This window comes from Martes martes (genome assembly GCF_963455335.1).
Source record: "Martes martes genome assembly, chromosome: 3".
Classification (NCBI taxonomy): Eukaryota; Metazoa; Chordata; class Mammalia; order Carnivora; family Mustelidae; genus Martes; species Martes martes.
Genome location: NC_137890.1, coordinates 89,403,703 through 89,426,176, shown reverse-complemented (window position 1 = coordinate 89,426,176; position 22,474 = coordinate 89,403,703). Strand labels below are relative to the sequence as shown.

The 22,474-nt window shown below is 40.9% G+C and overlaps 1 protein-coding gene across 1 annotated transcript in view; it reads left to right on the top strand.

The window, feature by feature from the left end:
* The window catches only part of CNTNAP5 (contactin associated protein family member 5), an 811,336-nt gene that overhangs the window by 432,748 nt on the left and 356,114 nt on the right, over positions 1 to 22,474 (top strand). The window contains exons 9-10 of the mRNA XM_080798228.1: positions 16,044 to 16,193; positions 19,036 to 19,207. Of these exons, the coding sequence (XP_080654354.1) occupies positions 16,044 to 16,193; positions 19,036 to 19,207 (322 nt within the window). The remainder of the gene's footprint in view (positions 1 to 16,043; positions 16,194 to 19,035; positions 19,208 to 22,474) is intronic.

Genomic DNA, 22,474 nt, shown 5'->3' with positions numbered 1-22,474 from the left:
CTCAAAGTCCAGCTCTGGGTAAATCTGCTTCCAAGCTAACTCATATGGCTATTGGGCAGCCTCAGAAGATCCACTTCCAAGCCTATTCCAAGGCCTCTCCAGAAGGGTGCCTCATGAAATTATAGTACCTTTATCCCAAAATGAGTGATTCAAGAAAGACAAAGAACACTCACGGTGAAAACCATAGTCCTTTTATAACCTGACACCAGGAGTGGCATCCCATCCCTTTTACCATGCTCTGTTCAGTAGTAGAAACAAGTAAATAAATCTCGGCCCTGCTCAAGCAAAGGGCATTATACAAACATGCGGACATTAGGAGTCACGGATCATCAGGAACTATCTCAGAGTTTGCCTAAGATGTGAGATAGGAAGGAAAAAAAAGAGTTCTTTAATCAGGAGACTGCACTATAGTGACTAAATGAAACAATGTATCTAAAATCCTAAGCACAATGTTGAGAAGTATTCAGCAGATTCCTTTCCCTCACATACTGACTCTCAAGACCTATAGCTAGAAGGGGCCTCACTCCACAGAGTCATTAAATCTGAGTCAATTTGTGCAGAGACAGAATTTTACAAAATTTATAAAATTTCTAGTAATGGAGGTGAGTTAATCACTTAGAAACATAATATTCTTCATGTTCAGAGCTATAAAACTTAGACCTCAGTCCTCTCTATTTGAAGAAGAAAAATGTAACCTGGTACTAGGCTGTTTCTCTCTAATCAGCAAGATGTTTGAGTATAGAGATTTGTAGGCCTTAGGTCAATAATGCAGTTTTAACATAGGCTAGGCCCTGGTGGCACTTTGTTCTAAAGCATCCAGGTGCTATCTGTATTATTAAGCACATGTCAGTCCATTAAAACACATTTACGACTGAGAGAGGCTGGTAAAAGCTGCCGCATTACCTAGCTACAGGAAGGGGGAAAAATCATCTCTTATTTCAGACCTGTCTCTCAAAAAATGAAACAAGTAAAAGGAAGTTTTAAAAATGTGCTGACTGAGGGCACCTGGGTGGCTCAGTGGGTTAAGCCTCTGCTTTTGGCTCAGGTCATGATCTCAGGGTCCTGGGATCGAGCCCCGCATTGGGCTCTCTGCTCAGCAGGGAACCTGCTTCCCCCTCTCTCTCTGTCTGCCTCTCTGCCTACTTGTGATCTCTCTCTCCCTCTGTCAAATAATTAAAAAAAAAAAAAAATGTGCTGACTGAATTCCTGAAGTCTGTCTCAGAAAACTCTTGCTTTATTCTTTCCCCAATAATAATTTTTGAATTTTGGAAAATTCAGACCTCTCTCATTTTTTTCTTTGAAATGGAGCTATGCTTTGTGTCTGCTGAAATTTTTCTACCTGGGGAGGGCCGGGGAGACAAGCAAAACAACAACAAGCCAACAGAAAGTCAAACACAGAAAGTTTTCTTGTTCCTTACATTTCTGAGGAAACTTATTTTCAAAGTACTTGAGATCATTGTGGCTTTCTAAGGAATGACAGCCCCAAATGAGTAAGTAGGATGTAATGGCCATTGTCCTGTTGATGTTTGAAGCCCAGTGGGGTTACCCACGACACATAGTACATCACAGAACATAGACAGTATAGCACACTGCATTTTGTTAGTGGGACAGGGATTCCAGATATTTAAAGATTAATTCAGGTGTTTCTGACATCTTGGGTCTAAAAGAGAAAGTAACCCCCATGGAAATGGAAGTGCAGGGATGCCTAGCACATCCATTCCTGTTTCCAGAGCTTCGTACAGAGCGCATGGCTTTTTGCTTTGGAGGTCAAGGACAGAAGTGCAAACTAGATGCATCCTCAAAGTAGATAGCATCTGAATTCAGTTCTTCTAGGAGATGAAGTTTCCAGAAGATGAAAGACAACAATATAACCCTTCCCATATATATATATATATATATATATATAATATATATATTATTTATATATATATATAAATAATATATATATTTACTTTTTGTTTTTGTTATCTCCTTTCTTGAAAGTCTTATACATGTGGAGATGAAGGAAAGTTGAGGACATCTTTTCACTGTAACTGACAAGAGAGTAGAATCGCCAATCTTGTAGATCTCTCGCAGGTCAGGCATTGTGTCGGGGCCTCATGTTTATTCTTTTACCAACATGCACAGGATGAAATTGGGAACCAAATTAAAGTGACCAAGATGGTATTCAACCTCTGGTCTTTCTTTTGGATTCCCAAGTTCATGGTCATTAAGTTCTACTGGAACTTAATGCCACCCATATTCATATTTTATATTGTAATTCAAATGTGAGGAAACTTTAGAAAAATGATTTACAGATGTATGTTCAAAATGCTATTAAAGTAAGTAGCTTTTAAGTTAATTCTTCCCAGAACATTTTATTTGGTGGCTCCATTGAGAGATTCTTGGGTTATGTGGGATTTACCCAAGATGGTGAATCTGTTGTCTTTAAGACCTCTTATACATTTTAGCTGAGTTTGCCTGCATAATCTTATAAAATAAATAACCCATATCTACATCACACACACACACACACACACACACACACGCCAGTATTCATTAAGTATACAAGACATAAAGCTTAGTGCCAGTTCCTTAGTAAGATTATCATCAAAGGACTAAGGGTACAAAGCAACATGAAGTACTACTGAGTGTCTATCTGCTTCCAAAAACTTTGCCCTGTATTATGCAGCCTTTCCCATTCTGATCACCACATGCTCCAAACCCCACATGGAAATTGTGGGGCTGCCCTGGAAGAGAGAATACCTTCAAGGTGTCCTTCTGCACAGTGAGACTTTCCATTTTTCTTTCCAGGAATCAGAAAAGATCTATAGGCAAATCTTTTTTTTTTTTTTAAAGATTTTATTCATTTATTTGAGTGAGAGAGAGAGAGAGAGAGAGAGCATGAGAGGAAAGAGACAGGGGGAGAAGCAGACTCCCTGGCAAGCAGAGAGCCTGATGTGGGACTCGATCCCGGGACTCCAGGATCATGACCTGAGCTGAAGGCAGTCGCCCAACCAACTGAGCCACCCAGGCGCCCCTCTATAGGCAAATCTTAAATGAATGAACAAACACCTGGGCTTTCTACTTTATACATTTCAAGCTCTCGGTTCTTTATTACATTTCATGAGGTGCCATGTGTCACAGGGACTAGTCCATCTCTCACATCCACACCTGTTCATTGAGCAGTAGATACTCTGTTCTATTTTTTAATGTCAGAAATGGGTGCCATTCTAAAGACTTTTAGAGAGCTGTTGAGAGTGGAGATTGATATTGTCCAAACTCATCTGAATTACTAAGAAAACAGGGAACTGTATAAAGGTAAAGAATACCACATGCCCTGTTTCTTTGGAGAATCAGGGAGGAATGTTTTGAATTTTGTGTGAAACATTAAAGAATTGAGAGAAAAAGCTGGCATCACTATAACTACTTTAAATGTGATGTGAAACTTCAATATTATTTTTATTTTTCTGATGGGAGGATGCTGGGAATGAAAATGGAAGAAAGAGGTCTGGGGGCTTTAGTCATTGAAGTTTGAAATCTGCTTTTGCTACTGTGACATTTCTCAAAGTGCTAATTCCCCACTGAAAAGTGAGCCTGGGCAAAGAGCTTGAACTCAGGCTTTGGCATTCTGGACTGTGGCTTACATAAATGAGGAATGTGAGTAACTCTTGTTCTGTTAGACCTCATTGTCTTGTTCTGCTAAAGGAGAGACTTGGTGTAAAATTAGTAAAATCCCTTCTAGTCCTTTATATGAGTTCCTGAAGAACAGCTGAGGTCAATCCTTTTCCTCACTGTCTTCAAGGAAATCATCAACCCAAGAGTCTTCTTTTGAAAACATGGTAAATGGCCTTCATTGAGGGTATGCAGGGCCACGTCCCCTGTCAAAAATAATGTTTCTCTACTCCCAAAATTGTGGTATATTTTGTGAGGTAAGAAAGGTGAGCTTTGGGGCACCTGGTTACCTGGGTACCTGGTTAAATGTCTGCCTTCAGCTCAGATCATGATCCCAGAGTCCTGGGATCAAGCTCCATGTTAGGCTCCCTGCTCAGCTTCTCCCTCTCCTCTCCACTTGTGCTCACTCTCAGTATTTCTGTCTCTCTCTCTCTCTCAAATAAATAAATGAAATCTTAAAAGGAAAAACAAACAAACAAACAACAACAACAACAAAAAAAAACACAAAAAATTGAACTTAGCCTTTGTCATACAATGATTTTGTGAATGAGACTTGGATGTCCCAGAAAGGTCATGCATTTCACTCTCAGTGACATGTATAGTTAGGAGCTAAAGATCCCAATATGAGAAATTATTTTGGGGGGAACTTTCTTTAAATGGAACTAGAAGAGAGAGAGAGAGAGAGAGAGTGTGTGTGTGTGTGTCTTGGTAAGGGGATGATCAGAACATATAGAGTCTTCAAACTATGTTAAGGATGGAGCTATTTTAGGTAGAGAGGAAGCAAGACACAGACATGACAAGTATCTTTGAGTATGGAGTAGACTTTCTTATAGTTGAAGGCTTTTTACATGTTTTCATCACTGCAATACGTGGAACAAGCACCAGTAAAGTCAAACGGCATAAGGACCAGTTTTGATATTCCATTAGAGGAATAATCTATCCAGAGCTTTCCCTGGTATCACTAGAGGCATCAAACTCAGAGTAGAGTTTTCAGGATTAAGGCATGATTGGAACGTGGGAGATGGAAGAAGTCTCCAAGCTGAGAGATGTCAAACTAACAGTTGGGCACCACTGAATGACTATTAGTTGGGAAGATGGAAACTAAAAACCAGTCCACAGGCACAGAAGAGAATTCTTGGGCAAGAGGAGATATAACTAGCAAAGATCCAGAAATCAACCAGACACCACTGAAATATTTTCAGTTAAGGCCAAGAGTTTGTTGAAGAGGCACTCCCAGCTTACCCAATTTAATTCCTAGATACAGGCAACTGTGTTCATAATATTTCCTCAACCACCTTACAGCTTTCAGTATTTCTATATACTGGCTTGAATAGGAAGAATTCTAGAAAGGGCATTCCAGAAGAACCAATTAAGCAATCTATTCTAATCAGCTCTCCATTATCCATACTTAGGAGACTTCTGTGACTGAAGATAAGATGAAATTCTAGTGGTATAACCTTAGGTCAGCAGCCTTGATGGATATTTATTTGATTATTATTTAACACTGACTACTTAAATAAGTCCTACAACTATGGTCAACACCATCCCACTTGTCTTTCAGAATGTATCTCAATTGATGTTTTCTCAAGAAACCTTCCCAAATCCAGCCAGATGCCCCATCACCCAGCTTTCTAAATCTTTTCCTATGTAGCATTTGCCCTAAGGATATGTGTATGTGTGTGCATTAGTTTACTGAGACTACTGAAAGGAAATAGCACAGAGTAGTGACTTAGGAATTTCTTTTTGTATAGTTCATGAGGCCTAATATTCTTGTAAGGACACCAGTCATATTGGATATGGGTTCATTCATATAACCTCATTTTACCCCCATTACCTCTTTAAAGGTCCTTGCCTCCAAATACAGAAAATACGGACTCATTCTCAGGTACTGAAAGTAAGGACCTCAGCCTATGAATTCTAAGGAGCACCATTCAGCCTGTAACAATGTATATTAATCATGTGTCTATTAATTGGTTGTTCATTGCTGTCCTGACCAATACAGTGTAAAGTTCCATGGGAACAAGAGCACTGACTTGCTCATCACTATTTGCCCAAGGCCTATTACAGCACCTTCCTGATACACAGATTTTTGATAACTATGTGCCCAATGTATAAGCAACTGCCTAAATGAATAAACCAGTAGAGTTGACTGCTGAAATGATTCAGAAGGATGTAATTTTAACAGTGAAATAAGAGTTAATAGTGATTTTTAAACAAACATTCATGTTACCACAATTTTATGCTGCAGAATGTGTCAAAACCAGAGATGAGCTACACTCAGGGGAAGTACTAATTAGATAAAGGCCAGTGGAACTCCCAGAGGTGGAGAGATGGCTGGGAGAGCTGCATCATGCAGGATTGAAGTGCTCACCCTGATTAATACTTGTGGCCAGATGGTTTTAGGCTACAGCCCTGCAATTAACAGAGCTGCTCCCCAAATATTGCCCTTTTTCATTTAAGCCATTTGTATCTAGCCACCATCTGCACATCAAGTAAACGTGATAACTTTGTGAACTTCCTCCTCTGCTTCAATTAAGTTTTCATTAATGCCTCTGTATTTCAGCTAAGATAATGCTGATGAGAAAATCCCATTAGCAAGGGCAAATACATAAATAGCCACAGGGCTATGACTGTCACAACAAGCTGTCTGCTGAGCACAGAGTTCAAGTTTCAGAAGATAGAAATGTGATGAGACATTCCATTTTATGGGAAACTGAGAAATGCAATTGCCTGAGCTTTGAGACATCTTGTAGAGGTTGGGAATGTTTACCAAAACAGTGGTCTCTTGGGCATCTACAGCTTTTTCAAGTCCTAGTAATGGCAGTGGGGTCATTTAATTTCTTAACTTACTCTTCCTTCTTCACCACTCATTCAAAAGAGGAACTGAGGGAGCTAGATTTTTATTGCTACATCAGAACAGTCTAACAGTCAAACCTGACCTCAATTCCTTTGCTCTTTCCTATTTTTTGCTTTGATAATTCTCTCATAAAATTCACTTTGCTACCATTTAATTCAGGACGATTTTGAGGTATCAACTCTCTGCTGGCATTATACTCAGACTTGAGGATGGAGGTATTGTCCACCCGGAGCTCATAGGCACAGTTGGAAGGGATGGTCTTGAGGCATTTGTAATGCAAGAAGACACATGCTCGGGTTAGTAGGGGAGCATAGAAGAGAGGAACTTGGATGTGTGAGAAAGGAAAGGCTTTCTAGGGACAGGGGCAACACAGCTTGGTTTTGAAGAATGAATAGATTCTGGCCAATAGAGAGGGAAGGAAAGTATGTGCCAATCAGAGGAGAGAAGTAGGATATTGAGAAGTATAAGAATCCACAGTTGACTCAGGATAACTGGGTCATAGGGCAAAGAGGACAGACAGAATATAAAGCAGCATTCTGGCAGGGACATCAGATTTTGGGCTGTATCCTAAAGGTGATGGAGAAATATATCTCTGGAGCTCAGCTCACTTTTTACCATGTTGATTTTTGAGCTAAGCATTCAGGCCTATATCAAGGAAACAAGTGGGTAACCATCAACAACAATTCCATCACAATTCCTCTCTGACTCTAGTGGATGGCAAACCCTGATGTTTTTCTTGCACACCCTGACCAAGGGTTTTCAGGATCCAGGTTACCATGACATATGCACCAGGCTTTAACAACTAGGAAAGGTTTAACCTGTGATTTATGGGCCATGTACCAGGGAGACCCTGCTGCTGACACTTGGCAATGGAGATTCAGCTGGTGAGATGTTCAATCAATCAATGAGCATTTGGAAAGGAAAGGATGCTGCCCTGTTGATGATGAGGTGGATACCAAAACAGAACTCAGACTCTGACCCCCAGGAACTTGTAATCTCATTGGGGTGATGAGCCTGGCAGTGATGCATTCTTAATTAATGGTAGAAAGCAGTAAATTATATGAACTAAATGCATAGATCAGACAGCAGATGTTATAGGAATTTGGAAGGAGAAATGACTATATTGGTCTGGTAAAGGTAAACCTCCTTTGCTCATTTCTTGGTTTATTAACTGATTCACTCAATCATTCGGCACTTATTAAATGCCCTGCACTGTGCTAGATAGAGAGTCTAGTGACTATGATAGAAAGTCAAAAAAAAATGTGGACACCTGGGTGGCTCAGTTGGTTAAGTGTCTCACTCTTAATTTTGGCTCAGGTCATGATCTCAGGACCCTGAGATCGAGCCCCACGTCAGGCTCTGTGCTCAGCAGGGAGTTTGCTTGGGATTCTCTCACTCTCCTTCTGCTCCTCTTCCTGCTCTCTCTCTTAAATATATGCATATTTCCTGTCCTTACAGTTGAGGAGAAGAAGCTCTAGGAAAAATATTGGGTATTGGAGGATAGAGAGATGGGCTTGTATACTGGAGATTTGGGAGTAGAGGCAGTGATTAGGTAAGTGTATTCACTTGGAGTATAATGAATGTCCTAGCCTAGCTACAGTAGGGAATTTGTGTAGGAACATTAGGAAATGGGATTGAGAGGACAGATGGAGACTTGATTATAGCAGGCAAAGATTGTCAAGCTAAGCCGTTGAAGATTCAGTGACCCACTAGAAGGACATTTGCTGTGAGGTGCTACTTAGACAGTTCAATCTAGCAAGATGTCCTGGACCAGAAAGAAGTCAGAGGCTTGGAAAAGAGGGAGGCCATCATAAAAATTCTCAGCTGTAGTGATAAAGGGTAGAATAAATCCTGGAGAGGGAATTTGAAGAAAAATGTGAATTCAGTCTACTGTATAGGGAAGGGTTAATAAAATTTCATAATTGATGGATAAATGGTATCCAAGAAAAACAGAACTCAGGATCTAAATTGTAGCATAATGGTACTAATAATTGTAATATGCTCTTTTACGACATGATTGACATTTTAAGACTACTTTGTTCAATTATTTATGTATTCCCCACTTTGTTCTCACAAAAATTGAAACTGCTTTTGAACTATTAAGTAAAGGTAGACATGACAGAATGTGGAAAAAGCAGCTGAATTGGGTTTTCTGGAAAAGATAAAGCCTAGAATCTTCCAAGTCAAGCCAGGTAATTCTATCTCTATTTTACAAATGAGGAAGCAGGTCTAGAGAGATTAAGAAATCTGTCTAAATTCCTAGAAATTATAAGTGGCAGGGCCTTGAGCAAGGGGTACATGGTGACTAAAGGCATCACAGAAATCCGTGACAAGTTATTTTCAGGGTCGGAAATAGAGTCTCTGGGGACTCTGCTGTGGCTTGAGCTAAATCTCTGCATGTTGATGTGTGGCTCTAACCTTTCATGCTTAGAGATCCTGGGACAGCCCCTCTGTTTCAAGGGTTTTGTATTCAGAGAGATGCTGAAATTAGAAATCTAAAAGGCAAATACCTGTTCGGTATATGAGGACAAGAGAAATACAGAAAGGAAGTGGAGATGAGAGACAGCACCAAGGCTTTGCAGCCTCCAGAATTATTGAACATGTCATTCTCAACCAACGGAGATTCCCTATCTGCCAACCCCAGCCTCCCCTCCCCCTAAGCTCACCCAAGGAACTTTTGTCAGTACCTGGAGACAGTGTTGGTGCTGGGAGTAGGGGGCTGTTACTGGCTCTAGTGAGTCAGGGGTGCTGCTAAACATGCTACACAAGAGGCATAATGCATAACACCCTACCCTCAACAAAGAATTATCTGGTCCAAATGACCCAGTGCCAGTGTTGAGGGACTGACTGTTTCAAGGAAAACCTTACTTCTATAAAAAAAATTTAGGGTTTTGGTCTTTCAGGATATTACTTCACTGCTCTGAATCTCAGTTCCAACAAGTGTGAACTATTAAGTTGCTGTGAAGTTCTCATTACAAAAAGCATTTAAAAAGGCACATTAAGGGCCTCCTGGGTGGTGCAGTCGGTTAAATGTCCAAATGTTGGTTTCAGTTCAGGTCATGGTCTCAGAGTCCTGAGATCAAGCCCCATGACCGGTTCCACACTCAGCAAGGAGTCTTCTTGAAATTTTCCCTCTCCCTCTGCCCCTTCCTCCCTCTTTCTTTTGCTCTCTCAAATAAATAATTAAATCTTAAAAATAAATAAATAAATAAATAAAAGAAAAGATGTGTTAAATGCTCAATGAGATTACCTACCTGGAAAAATAAAGTCAAAGTAATTACAATTAGCTAGAATTCCAAGTTAGATCTAAGTAGACATTCTAAGAAACAGAAGTTGAATGTGTTTTAATTCTTAGAAGCTAGAAGATCCACATAACACCAGGACCAAAGTTTCAACTTCGTATGGTCAAGATAGTGTATTATTTCATGCATGGGAAGTTCCCAGTTCAGGGAAATCCATACAGACAGAAAGCAGACTAATGGTTGACTAAGGCAGGAGGTGAGGGGGTGAAGAGATTAGAGAGGTGATGGCTGCATGTTACAGCATTTCTTTTGGGGTTATGAAATGCTTTAAAATTAATGTTTTGATGGTTGCCTAACTCTGAATAGACTAAAAACAATTAAATTGCGCATTTTAGATAAACAAATTGCATGGTATGTGAATTTTATCTCAATCAAGCTGTTCCAAAAATACAAATAATGAAACACAAAGTTGAATTCAATGTCAGAAAATAGAGTTTTGCAAAAGAATTGGCCATCATTTCCTGGAGAATGGCAGAGCTGGCTTTGGAGGGGTGGAGAGCAGGAGCTCAGCCTGGGTCCCCCTCACCACCTCTTCAATTCCGGCTTTAACTCTGTAACCCCATGAACCTGAGCAACTCTCTTACTTTTCATTTTGTACCTATAGCATAAAGACAATAAAACCTGGCCTCCTGGACCATTGTGAGAGTTAGGAATTATCCATTTAAAATGCATGGCACTTCACAGATATTCGATATCTTTAGCGTATTATTAGCTATTTTTACAATTTGCCTGTGTTTCAAAAGTTCATTTATAAGTTCAACTGCAAGAAGGGAAACTGATTTTGTTTGTTCGTTTGTTTTTTGTTTTCATGAACAAAAACTTTTTTTTTTTAATTAAATTTTTTATTTATTTTCAGCGTAACAGTATTCATTGTTTTTTCACCACACCCAGTGCTCCATGCAATCTGTGCCCTCCCTAATACCCACCACCTGGTTCCCCCACCCTCCCACCCCGCCCCTTCAAAACCCTCAGGTTGTTTTTCAGAGTCCATAGTCTCTCATGGTTCACCTCCCCTTCCAATTTCCCTCAACTCCCTTCTCCTCTCCATCTACCCTTGTCCTCTATATTATTTGTTATGCTCCACCAATAAGTGAAACCATATGATACTTGACTTTCTCTGTTTGACTTATTTCACTCAGCATAATCTCTTCCAGTCCTGTCCATGTTGCTACAAAAGTTGGGTATTCATCCTTTCTGGTGGAGGCATAATACTCCAAAGTGTATATGGACCACATCTTCCTTATCCATTCATCCGTTGAAGGGCATCTTGGTTCTTTCCACAGTTTGGCGACCGTGGCCATTGCTGCTGTAAACATTGGGGTACAGATGGCCCTTCTTTTCACTACATCTGTATCTTTGGGGTAAATACCCAGCAGTGTTTGAGTCTTGGTTCAGATCCTGAGCAAAGCACAGAGCAAAACTCTCTCTGGAAAAGATCTTTCCTAGGAGTGCCTTAGGCTGAATTCAGGGACCTGAGCAGCAGCTTTAACCCATGAGGGCAAGAAGTGAGAAAGAATGAAAACATTTCCTAACCTTTATCTCAACGTAAACAGTTCGTTAGTCTTAAAAAAAAAAAAATTGTTTCCATTTTGTTTTTAGAAACTTTGAAAATTCCACTAATCTTTATTAAGAAAAAAAGAGAAAAAAAAAAACACCTAATCATTCCAGAGCATTCTAGTATTTTCTCTTTGTAATAATTTTTAACAAAATGGAAACCATAACCACATATACTGTATAGTCTCAGTTTTTCTCTTATTGGGATATCACTTGCATTCTTGGACATGATCATTTTTAATTACTTTATAGTTCATATTATTAAATATACCATGTTCGATTTAGCTAACCTGGAAATATTGGTGGTTGTAAATTTTTGCTCTTAGAAATAATGGCATCATGAACTCTTTTCACTGTAAATCTTGGCTGCAGCTCTTGTACTATTTTAGGACTAATTCTTTGGATTAAAATTTATGGAAAATGAATTATGATATTTTTAGGAACTTTTTTTCATGTTCAGAATGCACAAAATTATGTTGCCACCAACAATATATGAAATTTCCTATTTCCCTCTCTATCCACTAACTTGGTATATTGGTTTTTCTTCTTTTTCTAGGGGATGGCAAATGTTATTTGACATCACTTACAGGTCAGAAAATTTGTATTTGTCATTATCCAATGATTTTTCCAGAAACCAAATTCCACATTTTAAGCCTGGTCTCCTAAACCATATGAATTCTTAGAACTCCAAAGTCATCCTAATTACATCATTTTACCTCCAGGGCCTTTTCCCCATCATATGTTCCTGGACTCAAAGCTACTGCTTTCCCAGTCTCTCCACTGAAAACTTCTATTTGTTCAGAACTTTGGGTCTCAGGGAGGTTTCCGGAGGAAAGCAACCCAATAAAATTGCTTTTCCCTAATTTCTGAATAATTACTAGGACTTAAACCTGTATTTTTAAAAAGAGAATTCTTAGAAACTAAACCTTGAAGAACCTCCAGAGCTGTTATTTTGTTATATATATAACATATATAGACATATTTATATGTAACATATATTATATATATAATATTATATATATGTTACTTGTGTGTGTGTGTGTGTGTGTGTGTGTGTGTGTGTGTGTGTGTGTGTGTATAACATATATAACATATAAACAGAATGAAGTAGGAAGGAGGACCCAGGCAGAAGACAGATTTTTGGAAGGAAATATATCACTTTGCTTGCCTTGGAATCTGTTCCCAGCTTCGGCACCTCTAAAAGGAGCCTCGTTTTTCCCAGCTTCTTTTCTTCCTCCTCGGAAACCTCAAATGGTGTACTTGTTAACCAGGCTGCACAATGGGCTCTCTGGGGATCTCTGAAACTTCCAAGGCCTGGGGCCACCCTGAAGCCTGCCTTAATTAACCTGGTGTGGGGCCCAGGGACCTGTCTTTTCAGAAGCTCCCCAGGGGCTCCCTTTGTGTGGTCAGCACCGGGAACTACTGACCTAATAATTTTCTTCAGAAGAGTGAAGATTTCACATAGGCTCCCCCTGCAGGGATTCAGGACCATGGAGGAAAAGATCCAAAAGATCAAACCAAAAGGAATTGCAGAGCAGAAAAGAGAAAGAAAAAGAGAAAGAAAGAAAAGAAAAAAAGAAAAAGGAAACAAACAACCAAGCAAACTCTTATTAATAACAATTTGAAAGAGAGCGACATGGGTGGTGATGGGGGAAAGGGGAGGGGACCCAGAGTCAGAACACAAAGGCCAGTGCTCTGGCCCTGCCACTCACAGGGCTCAGACTTCTTCCTGTAGGCCACGTTCATTTGTAAAAGGAGCAGAGGATGTATATCTGATTAGTCGGGGCTCTCCCCACGGCCTCTGTTTCCTTCTTCCTTACTGTAGCTCTGATGCTTTGCAGAGCGCTGGGGTTATTTTTTTACATCCTCTAAGTTGGATTAGTTAAGGACTCCTTTTCACTTCCAACAATCTATAGTTTGTCTGCAGATGCAGTCTCCTATGTTATGCAAATGTATTTCAATCAGTATGCAAATAAGAGTAAAAAGAAGTAAAGACCTACAGCTGGCTATGCCCCCCAAATGCCCCTGCCAGAAGTCAAATGTTCATCACCAGGAAACACCTGACAGAGCCTCTACCTCATTAGCAGAGTCCCTGTGGTTAGGACCCAAACACTGGCTTTTGGGAGGAAGTAAGGCTGCCAGGTGGAGCAGCCCTTGGGTTCAACCCAAGCAGATGTTCAAGGCTGCAGCAAAGACTGCTAGGGAGCTGGCCGGAAATGCAGGAGGGTCTCTTACATCTGGCCTGTTGTGAGCAGCTTGGGCACAGCTGCCTTGGTGCATCACAGCTGGGCCCCCAGCCTGGTGCTGTGCTTCTCCCTGGGCATCTTCTTCAACCATCTGAGGGCTCAGGGGCACAAACTCTTTAGTAGCTGTTCTGAGAAGCCCTGCAGACCTTGGCTCTGATTTTCAGTGCTTCCTTCCCAGCTGATTTCTTAGGGACTGCTCCACTAGGCTCTACCAAATCTGATCTCTTTTACCTCTAGGAATAGCTCTTAATCCATCCTTTGCTCTCATTTGCATTGCTGCTACTTTGGCTGAGACTCCCATCATTCTGTCTCCTGGGACCAGTGCATGCAGTAGGCCCTATCAGTTCTGCTTCCAGCCTTGATTCCTCCCAGCTGTCCTCTGCCATGGGAGTCTTTGCATATGTACGTCCAGCCATGTTGTTCCCATGCTAAGGACCCCTCGTGGACTCCCGTTGTTCTAAAGCAGTGGTTTTCATTCCTGGCTATACATTAGAATCACTCAGGGAGCTTTTAAAAAAATTCAGATGCCTAGGGTCCCATCGCCAAGGGTTCTGATGGAATTAGCTTGACTAAAGCATTCTCCAGAATCATTTATTCAAGGAAACTGTGGAAACCCACTCCTTGGTTGGGCATTGCAGGCCCCTGGGTGATTGGATCCATCCTCAGTTACCTTCCTGTTGCCCTCTCCTGCTTCTCATTCCAGACCTGTGCTTTTTTGTAGTTTCTCTGTCTCCTGAACTCTTGCTCTATGAGTAGAGAGCTCTTGTGCATTTTTCAGAAACCCCCTGAACCATCTCTGCTTTGAAGCATTTTTAGGATCCTCACATGCCATTACTTAGGTTTTCTTTCTTCTCTTCTCTTGCATTACTGCACCAACCAAAAAGGCAAGTGTTGTTCTTTGCTTGCTTCTCTGTTTATCCCACTACCCTGGACTCAAAGGACAGCATTCTAACCCTTGTTGCATACATCTCTTCCATTGAATGAGAGATTATAGGCACCATGTGATGTCTTCACACTTCCAGATGGGAGGGACCACTTCGCAGTTGCTGTTCTGTCCATTTGTTTTAGCTAACATTGTCTACTTATGATGTGGCATGAACTGTTCTACATGCACCACTGTATTAACTACTGTATAATTCTCACAATGGCAAGTAAGTACAATCATTTCCTCATTTTGCAGGGAAGAAAACTGAAGCAATAGGAGTGGGAACACCGCTCAACACGCAACAGGGCACAATAGATGTCTACTGAGTGAAACATGTGTGGCAATGTGATTTTGTCACAGACACATCTTTGGGACTGGATTGGTGATTAAAACTCAGTTTCCTTCAGCACGCACCTGACATGAACAGTCTTAATAGATGATACACTTTGTAAAAGGAAATAGTCCCTATCTTTATGACCAATTCCCAAATCAGTTGTCTCAGTCAAATAGTCCATCAGGGTATTATGCACCAAAGACATCTGGGGCATGAGAACAAGGGAGGATTAACTTGTAATAAACACCTATTATGGGGTGCCTGGGTGGCTCAGTCTGTTAAGCATCCGCTCTTGACTGGGTTCAGTCATGATCTCGGGGTTGTGGGATCAGAGCCTTGCATCAGGCTCTGTGCTAAGTGAGCAGTCTGCTTCAGATTCTTTCTCCCTCCCCCTCTGTCCCTCTATGCTCTCTTTCAAACAAATAAATAAATAAAATCTTAACAACAACAACAAAACCCACCTACTATGCCTGCAACTGTCCTAGGAACTCCCTGCCTGATCTCAACTGATCCTTTTACAATGACACAAAGTGGGAATTGTGATCTTTGCAGATGATAAAGCCAGAGTTCAGGGAAGGCAGGTAACTCAGCCAGTTTCACCTAGTTAAGGAAAAACGTTGGGAATGATCTTGTCTGTTACTTCTCTCAGATGGGAGGCTGCCTCTGCCTGGCACAAGAATTTAGTATTCTTCATCCATTTTCCCCCTTAAAAACAGTTTATTTTTTCCTAAAAAAAGGCAGATAAGGCACTTTTGGAAAACTGTGAGAAAACTGAAGTCACCTATAATCCACCACCTAGACATGAAATCACCACGGACGTTTGGAAAAAAATTTTTTTTTTCCTTTCAACGTTTTACTCTGCATTTGTATAGCAAGAGGTCCGTTCACATGGCCCCACCTTTTGTTGTAGTGTACAGAAAAATTTGTGTTTTCCCTTTTGTTCTGAAACCAAATATAACAGATGCGGTTCAGCCACTTTGGAAATAATAGAATTAGAGCAGTAAACAGAAGAAGAAAGGTGAAGTGTGTGGATTGTAGTTTAAGTACAGGGACACACGGGGTGCCTGCTGAGACACACAGGGAGCACAGCAGGGGAGGAGCGTGAGCCCCCCTTGCTCCAGACCGCCCTACTCAATCAACCCCATGCCGGCCTTTCCTGTTTCTTTTGCAGGAAGCAGCTTGAACGATGGCTTGTGGCATTCCGTTAGCATCAACGCCAGAAGGGACCGCATCACTCTCTCTCTGGATAATGATGCAGCATCCCCAGCCCAGGACACCACCCGTGTGCAGATTTATTCTGGAAATAGCTACTACTTTGGAGGTAAATTCCCCAGGTTTTGAAAGTAAAGGAGGGAGGGAGAATGCAGTAAACAATTACTTTGCCCTGTTTTTTTTTTTTTTTTTTTTTTTTTGGCCAATTAGACCATTCACACATGTACACACACACACACACACACACACACAAACACATACGGGTACCCACTCCCAAGCATGAAATAATGAGAAGCAAACTCTCTGACAGCTGTGCAAATATAATCTAGGTCAGGACAGAGGAAGAAAAAAGGAAAAAAAAAAAAAAAAACTTTAGCTATAAGAGCCGGTGTTATATAACATGTCCAAAGGAGATTTTTGTAGCTATGCCAAGCTCTGTGATCACATTGGTAAGGAGAAAGTCAGCTGAAAATTTGGAGAATATGTACCAACAGTCAGCAATACATGCAAAAGGAAAAATCCAGGCAGAAAGGCACAACCAGCAAGCTCAGCTGTCTCGGCTATTCCTCTGCCGCTTTACTGTCTGAATTCCCTATCTGTTCCTTCCTTCCTGACATCCTTGGGGGCCATGTCCATGAAGTGGGGCTCTACAAATGGGAAAGGTCTAGAAGGCCCATGAACCTATAGCTTCACATGGAGCTGATGGTACAGATCCAGCTCTCTCCATTGCAAGGTGAATCCTAGGGATCTTCCCAATGAAACACAGGGCAAACTGGAAAGGATGAAAAATATATAAGTAGGAATTTACTGCATTTTTATGGGTGTGTGTGCATTTGTATTTAGTTTTTTTGAAAGCATTTCTTTCATGAAAAATGTTAGTATCTAATTTCCTAGTCATCTGTTTGCATTAGAGAAACAGTCACTGAGAGTAATCTCAATCGCTGTCTGACCTTGAGCAAGACACTGATGGCCCCTGAACTTCTTTATCGAGCACATGGGGAAGCAGAGCCAAATTGCTGGAAGACTGCAGTAAGGGCAGGGTGTACATGTATAGCCCAGTGCTCCCAACACAGCAAGGAATGGACAAACTGGCAAGGAACGGACAAACTGGCTTTGACTTTTGCAAATAAGGGCATGGACTGGACCTGTTCTCAGGTTGCTAATTCTTTTTCTGTTAGGAAACTGAAGGGAAGTATTGTGTAAACTTATAAAGTACAGTCTCTCAAATAGAATTTACAAATCACTTCTCTCATGTCACAACACGTGGTTAAGCTTTGAAATACAAATGGGCATTGCACAGATGTAACGTACGCATCTGGACATCCTGGAAGAATTGAAGCATAGAGCAATACTTTTGTGGTTTGATTTTAAGACCCCAAGAAGGGCTTCTGTCCTCCATTCTAAATCTTTTCCATGTATGCAAGGACAACGGATTCCTCCAAGAAGGGAGAACTTCCACTCGTTGTACATGGTTTATGAGTCTTACCTCATTTAATTCATGGGGTAACTTTGTAAGGTAGGCAATTTTAGCCCCATTTCACAGATAATAAGACTGGTGTTTGTTGAGATGAAATCATTTGTGCAAATATTAGAACTCACCCCTAAGTCTCCACAAACCACTAGTTTGGGACAGCAAGAGGGTGCTAGCGAGTGTAGCATAAAGCCTACCAAAGAAGGGTTCTTGGGGGCCCCAAAGATGCATTTTACAGACTGCATCATTTTTGCACCACCTTCAATGTTTCCCCAACAAAAAGAGAGAAGCATTCTTGTACTTATTTCTGGGGAAAACAGTGTTCAATAATGATGGCATCTGAAATGTCTCAAAGGGAAAATGTTTGCCTTCCCCAAGTTTAGAGGGCACTGGGCTTAGAAGGGGAAGGTTTATCTGTGATTTAAACAGTATTTAAAGAAGCACCCCACATGTAGACTGTAAACTTAAGGAAGGTGAAAAATGAGTTTGAGTAATAATAGTCAACTTACATAAATTCTCTCTACAGCTTCAATTAGAACTTGTAGCATCTCTCTTCACTTTATAGTGTGCCTGTAAGCTGTTAGCCAGCTGCTGGGCTTCAGCCCAACAGGGACTGTCTATTAGAAATGGCTGAAATAATTCCCAATTATTTATGGGTTATTGCCATGTTTTCAAGCTTGCATTCCCATATGCTCTGAACCTATTAAAACCATCAGGATGGAGTTTATAAAGAGCACAAGCACTCATATACCTACGTTACTCTGTACCTGTCTTAATGAGAAGCAGATATGCCCTAGTTGCTAGCTATGCTAAATCAGTGTAATGGATTTTTTTTTTTTTAAGAACACTCTTTAAAAAGGTACAGTGTTAACCTTTCACGTGTGCTATTACACTATAACTATGTGCATTTAAACCCTTGGTTCCTTTGGCGCCGGGATTTGCTTTGCACAACTCTTCAAAATTCCAGTTACGTTCCTATGTGTACCTTTCTCAGGAACTAAGCCTGTTAATGCTAACAATTAACCAGACAATTACTCTGCCACCATCCTTAGCCAAAGCGTAATTTCTTTTGAACGTGTAATTCAGAATTGAATTGTGCATTTAGAGCATGTGTTGAGACAGAACCAACATTCCTAAGAAGTGATAATGCGTTGCCTCCTTGGGATGAATGAAGTATACCATGCAACAGAATGGTGGGTAGCTTACTGATAGGCAAAAAGAAATGGGAATGAGATAAATGTTAAAGTAGTGGTATTCCCTTTAACACATTTTGTTTTCTGTTCTGTTCAGCGATTGAGTATGCCCCATTTTGTACTGATTCCTTCTCTGAGAATGCTAGGATTTACAACAAAAATGTGTGCACTGCTGTGAATGAAAAAGCCCCAAAATAATTAGACCTCCAGGTCCTCCATCAATAGGTCGCCAAAGCAATGACTGATCATTTCAGTATTCTTCTTCATTTTTTTTCTCTGTCCCACAGGGTGCCCCGACAATCTCACCGATTCCCAATGTTTAAATCCCATTAAGGCTTTCCAAGGCTGCATGAGGCTCATCTTTATTGATAACCAGCCCAAGGACCTCATTTCAGTTCAGCAAGGTTCCCTGGGGAATTTTAGTGATTTACACATTGATCTGTGTAGCATCAAAGACAGGTAATTATTGTCTCTTCTCTGTTCTCCCACCCCCTTCCCATTCTCACTGTTCTAAATATGAGTTTCTTTAAGCAAAATTCTAATCCACTGACATTAGCCACATTAGACATAATTGAGTCGCCTAATGGAAAATATTTCTGAAAGGATTTCAGGCCCAGAGAAAAATGGTTTAAATTAGTTGAGTCTCTCTTCCTGTTGACTTGCAGTAAATAGGATATGCAAATTAAATCAAAATACAAATTTGTGACAGGATTAAAATTTTATGCATAAACAACATTTGATTAGTTTGAAGTTATGAGTAAAGCATAAAGGAGGGAGGGATTACTTTTCTCTTAAACCATTTTTATTCTCTACTGCAGTGAGCTTCCCTTCTAATGGGGGCAGGTGAGCATCAGACCCTCAGGGTCTAGACCAGAGGTTCAGATGGTGCCAGGGGTGATTCCTGGGGTGGCTGACTTTTGCTGTTGCTACCCCTAACCCACTGCTTCTGTGGCCCAGAAGAGACTAGACAGCAGACAGAGAATCCGCACTTACACTCTGCAACCTGCAAATCTAGCAGAAGCTTGGTTTCTCTCTTTATTTTTTCTGGGCTCTGACTCCTCTTGTATTTAAAGTTTCTAGGTTCAAAGACCTGCTGCAGGGAGTTAAAAATTCTGAATTTTCAACCAGGTTTATCGTGCTCTCCATGTTTTATCGCTAGCACTTACTTCTTTCATTCTCACAATTTTGCTCATTCCTATCAAAAGAGCACTTATTAAATGGGTGAATAATATGTGTTAAGTGCTTGCCTATGAGTTGGTGATACAGGGTCTCTGCTCATGTCTCATTGGGGAATAAATTAGCCATTAGGATAAAGTACAATAGACACCCAAGAAGTGCACCCTTATTTGTGGGACATATGGCAGCTACAACTCAGTCTGGCCTTGGGAAGAATGAGGTTAAAGAGGGTTTTAGGAAGTGGTGCTGAGCTGGATCTTAAGGAACCAGTAAGACTTGGCTGAGGAGTGGAGAGGAGGTGCTGGGATAAGATAGGTTCTCTGGATGCAGTGTCAGAAATGACAGAGAAATGGGAGAAATCATGAGAACTCATGGCTGGCAAGTATTTCATCAATTCAACATGTCGATTTTTCATTTTAAAATCTCTAACGTTGGGATGCATTTTATAACTGATGGTGTATCATCACTCAATCAGCATTTCTTTCTTAGTGGCGTATAAAATAATGGTATGTCTTACAATGAACAGTGACTTAGAGTCAAAAAATATAGCTTGGTGGGGGTGTAAGGTCATTGTAGTGGAGTATGTAGTGTGAATATGGTTAGAGATGGGGGCCAGTAGCCACTATGAAGAAATTTGTGTGCCTGTGGGATGTGGCCTCATGTGCTAGGTGAGAATCAGGAAGGAAGGTATGAAACTTGCTTCCTATAAAGAGTACTCAGGAAAAAGTAAGAAGGATGGATTGGAAGAGAACCAGCCCATGCTGGGAAGGTAACTGCCCCTGTCTAGGGGAGCAATGATGAGAAGTAGCAGGTGCCTCTTCTGAGCAGCACAGAAATCAGCTCTGCAGGTTATAGTCTCCGCTGATGCTCAGAATGACCAATATAATTTGATGGAGCTTTATGTACATGTTTCTCTGTTAATACCACGACTCATGGGATCCTCAGCAAATCACACAGACTCCCTGGCTCTTCTGCTTCATTTTTTTTTTCTTTTTTCCTATTTGACCAGCTGGAAAAGTGGGTAATAAAATGTGTGCTTCATTAGAATGTGCTAGCTTAGAGATCTCAGAATAAAAAATACTACACAGAATGGTTGCCACCCCTGTAGTCTTTATTAACAACGAGGGGGAAGCGTCCAACTTCATCAGCCAGCAGAGCCTTTTGCAAAGTGGAGTTCAATAGAGGGAACATTTATCAATAGGGATCTCTTATGATACCTTAATTTCTAATCAAGGATGCTCTCATTATTTTCGATTACATGAAAGTCATTGCCATCTATACTGCATCATTACTTTTGTGTAATTGCGGTCTGTATAATTGTATTACATACAATTGTGTTTTGGTTAATTGTATAATAAGGGATTGTGTTTAGTTTAGTGAGTAAATGGTACGTTTGTCTTGATTTACCAGACAATGCCTCTAACAGAAGGGGATACTGTGGTAAAAGGCTTTGCTTGATTAATTGTTTCTTGAACTTATATTTAACATTTGTTGGAGAGGATAAGAGTTAGAAAAACAGGTGGGTTCTAAGTTGTGTGTTTTATTTTTAATGTGTTGGCTAATTGAACTTGATTTAAGAGCAAATGCAAAGTCTTTGTTTAGACGGAGTTTGACACTTGGAGGTAGGATAGGGTGGGGTGGAAGAGGTTAGGGTGGAGAAGCCTGGTTCTATGCGTGTGTGTGTTTTCTCTTGGCTGTGTTTTTTCTTAACTGTGCTCCATTCAGGAAAGTCCAAGGAGAATAGCATTTTATCTGACCTAAGAGTCTCTTCTCTCCCAGACTCAATTTTCTGCCCCTTCGTCTTTGCCTGTAGAGACCCAGGCCTCCTTCTGGCCTCTCCGTGGTTGCCTGTCCAGCCCCTGATCTCCCTCAGAGTGAGCCGACCTGGCTGGCCAGAGGGAGTCTGCCTTCGCAGTGTCCTTTAAGGCTCTCAGTGTCAGTCACTGTGGGAAAACCAAGGTAGCATTCATAGAAGAGACACAAACATTCCAAAATTTGAAGAGCTTCCTCTAATGGGGGTCCCTTAAGCCATTTGCCTTTGAGGGGGGCCTCTGTTGCCCAGCCCGAGCAAATTCACAAACCAGCCATGAGACAATGCTGGTAACAGCTGGGAGAATCCCTTCTCAGGGATTAAGGAATCTAAACTAACAATTTGCATTCCGATCATGGGCAAATTATCAAGTCTTCTGATCTCAGGGAAGAAAGGAAGTGGAGTAATGGGCCTGGACCCCAGTCTGGCAGCAAAGAGGGCTGGCTTTAGGATGCACCATCTGTACAACTGCCCAATACCTGACAGTCCAACAGTGAGTTAGGAGAAGGAGAAAGGGCACCTTTTTAGAAATCACATTTGGGACAAGACAGCATTCCTAGCAGACCCCACGCACTTTCAATAGTCTTTCTAAGCCTCTAAAATATGATGTTCATCTACTATTCCTCCTCTGTGGGCTGAATCTTCAACCTCACATTTTCCACACCCTAGACCCCTGTACTTATCTCTTGCAACCCTCTTGGCAAAACATGATATTCTAAACTACATAGAGCAAAGTCACC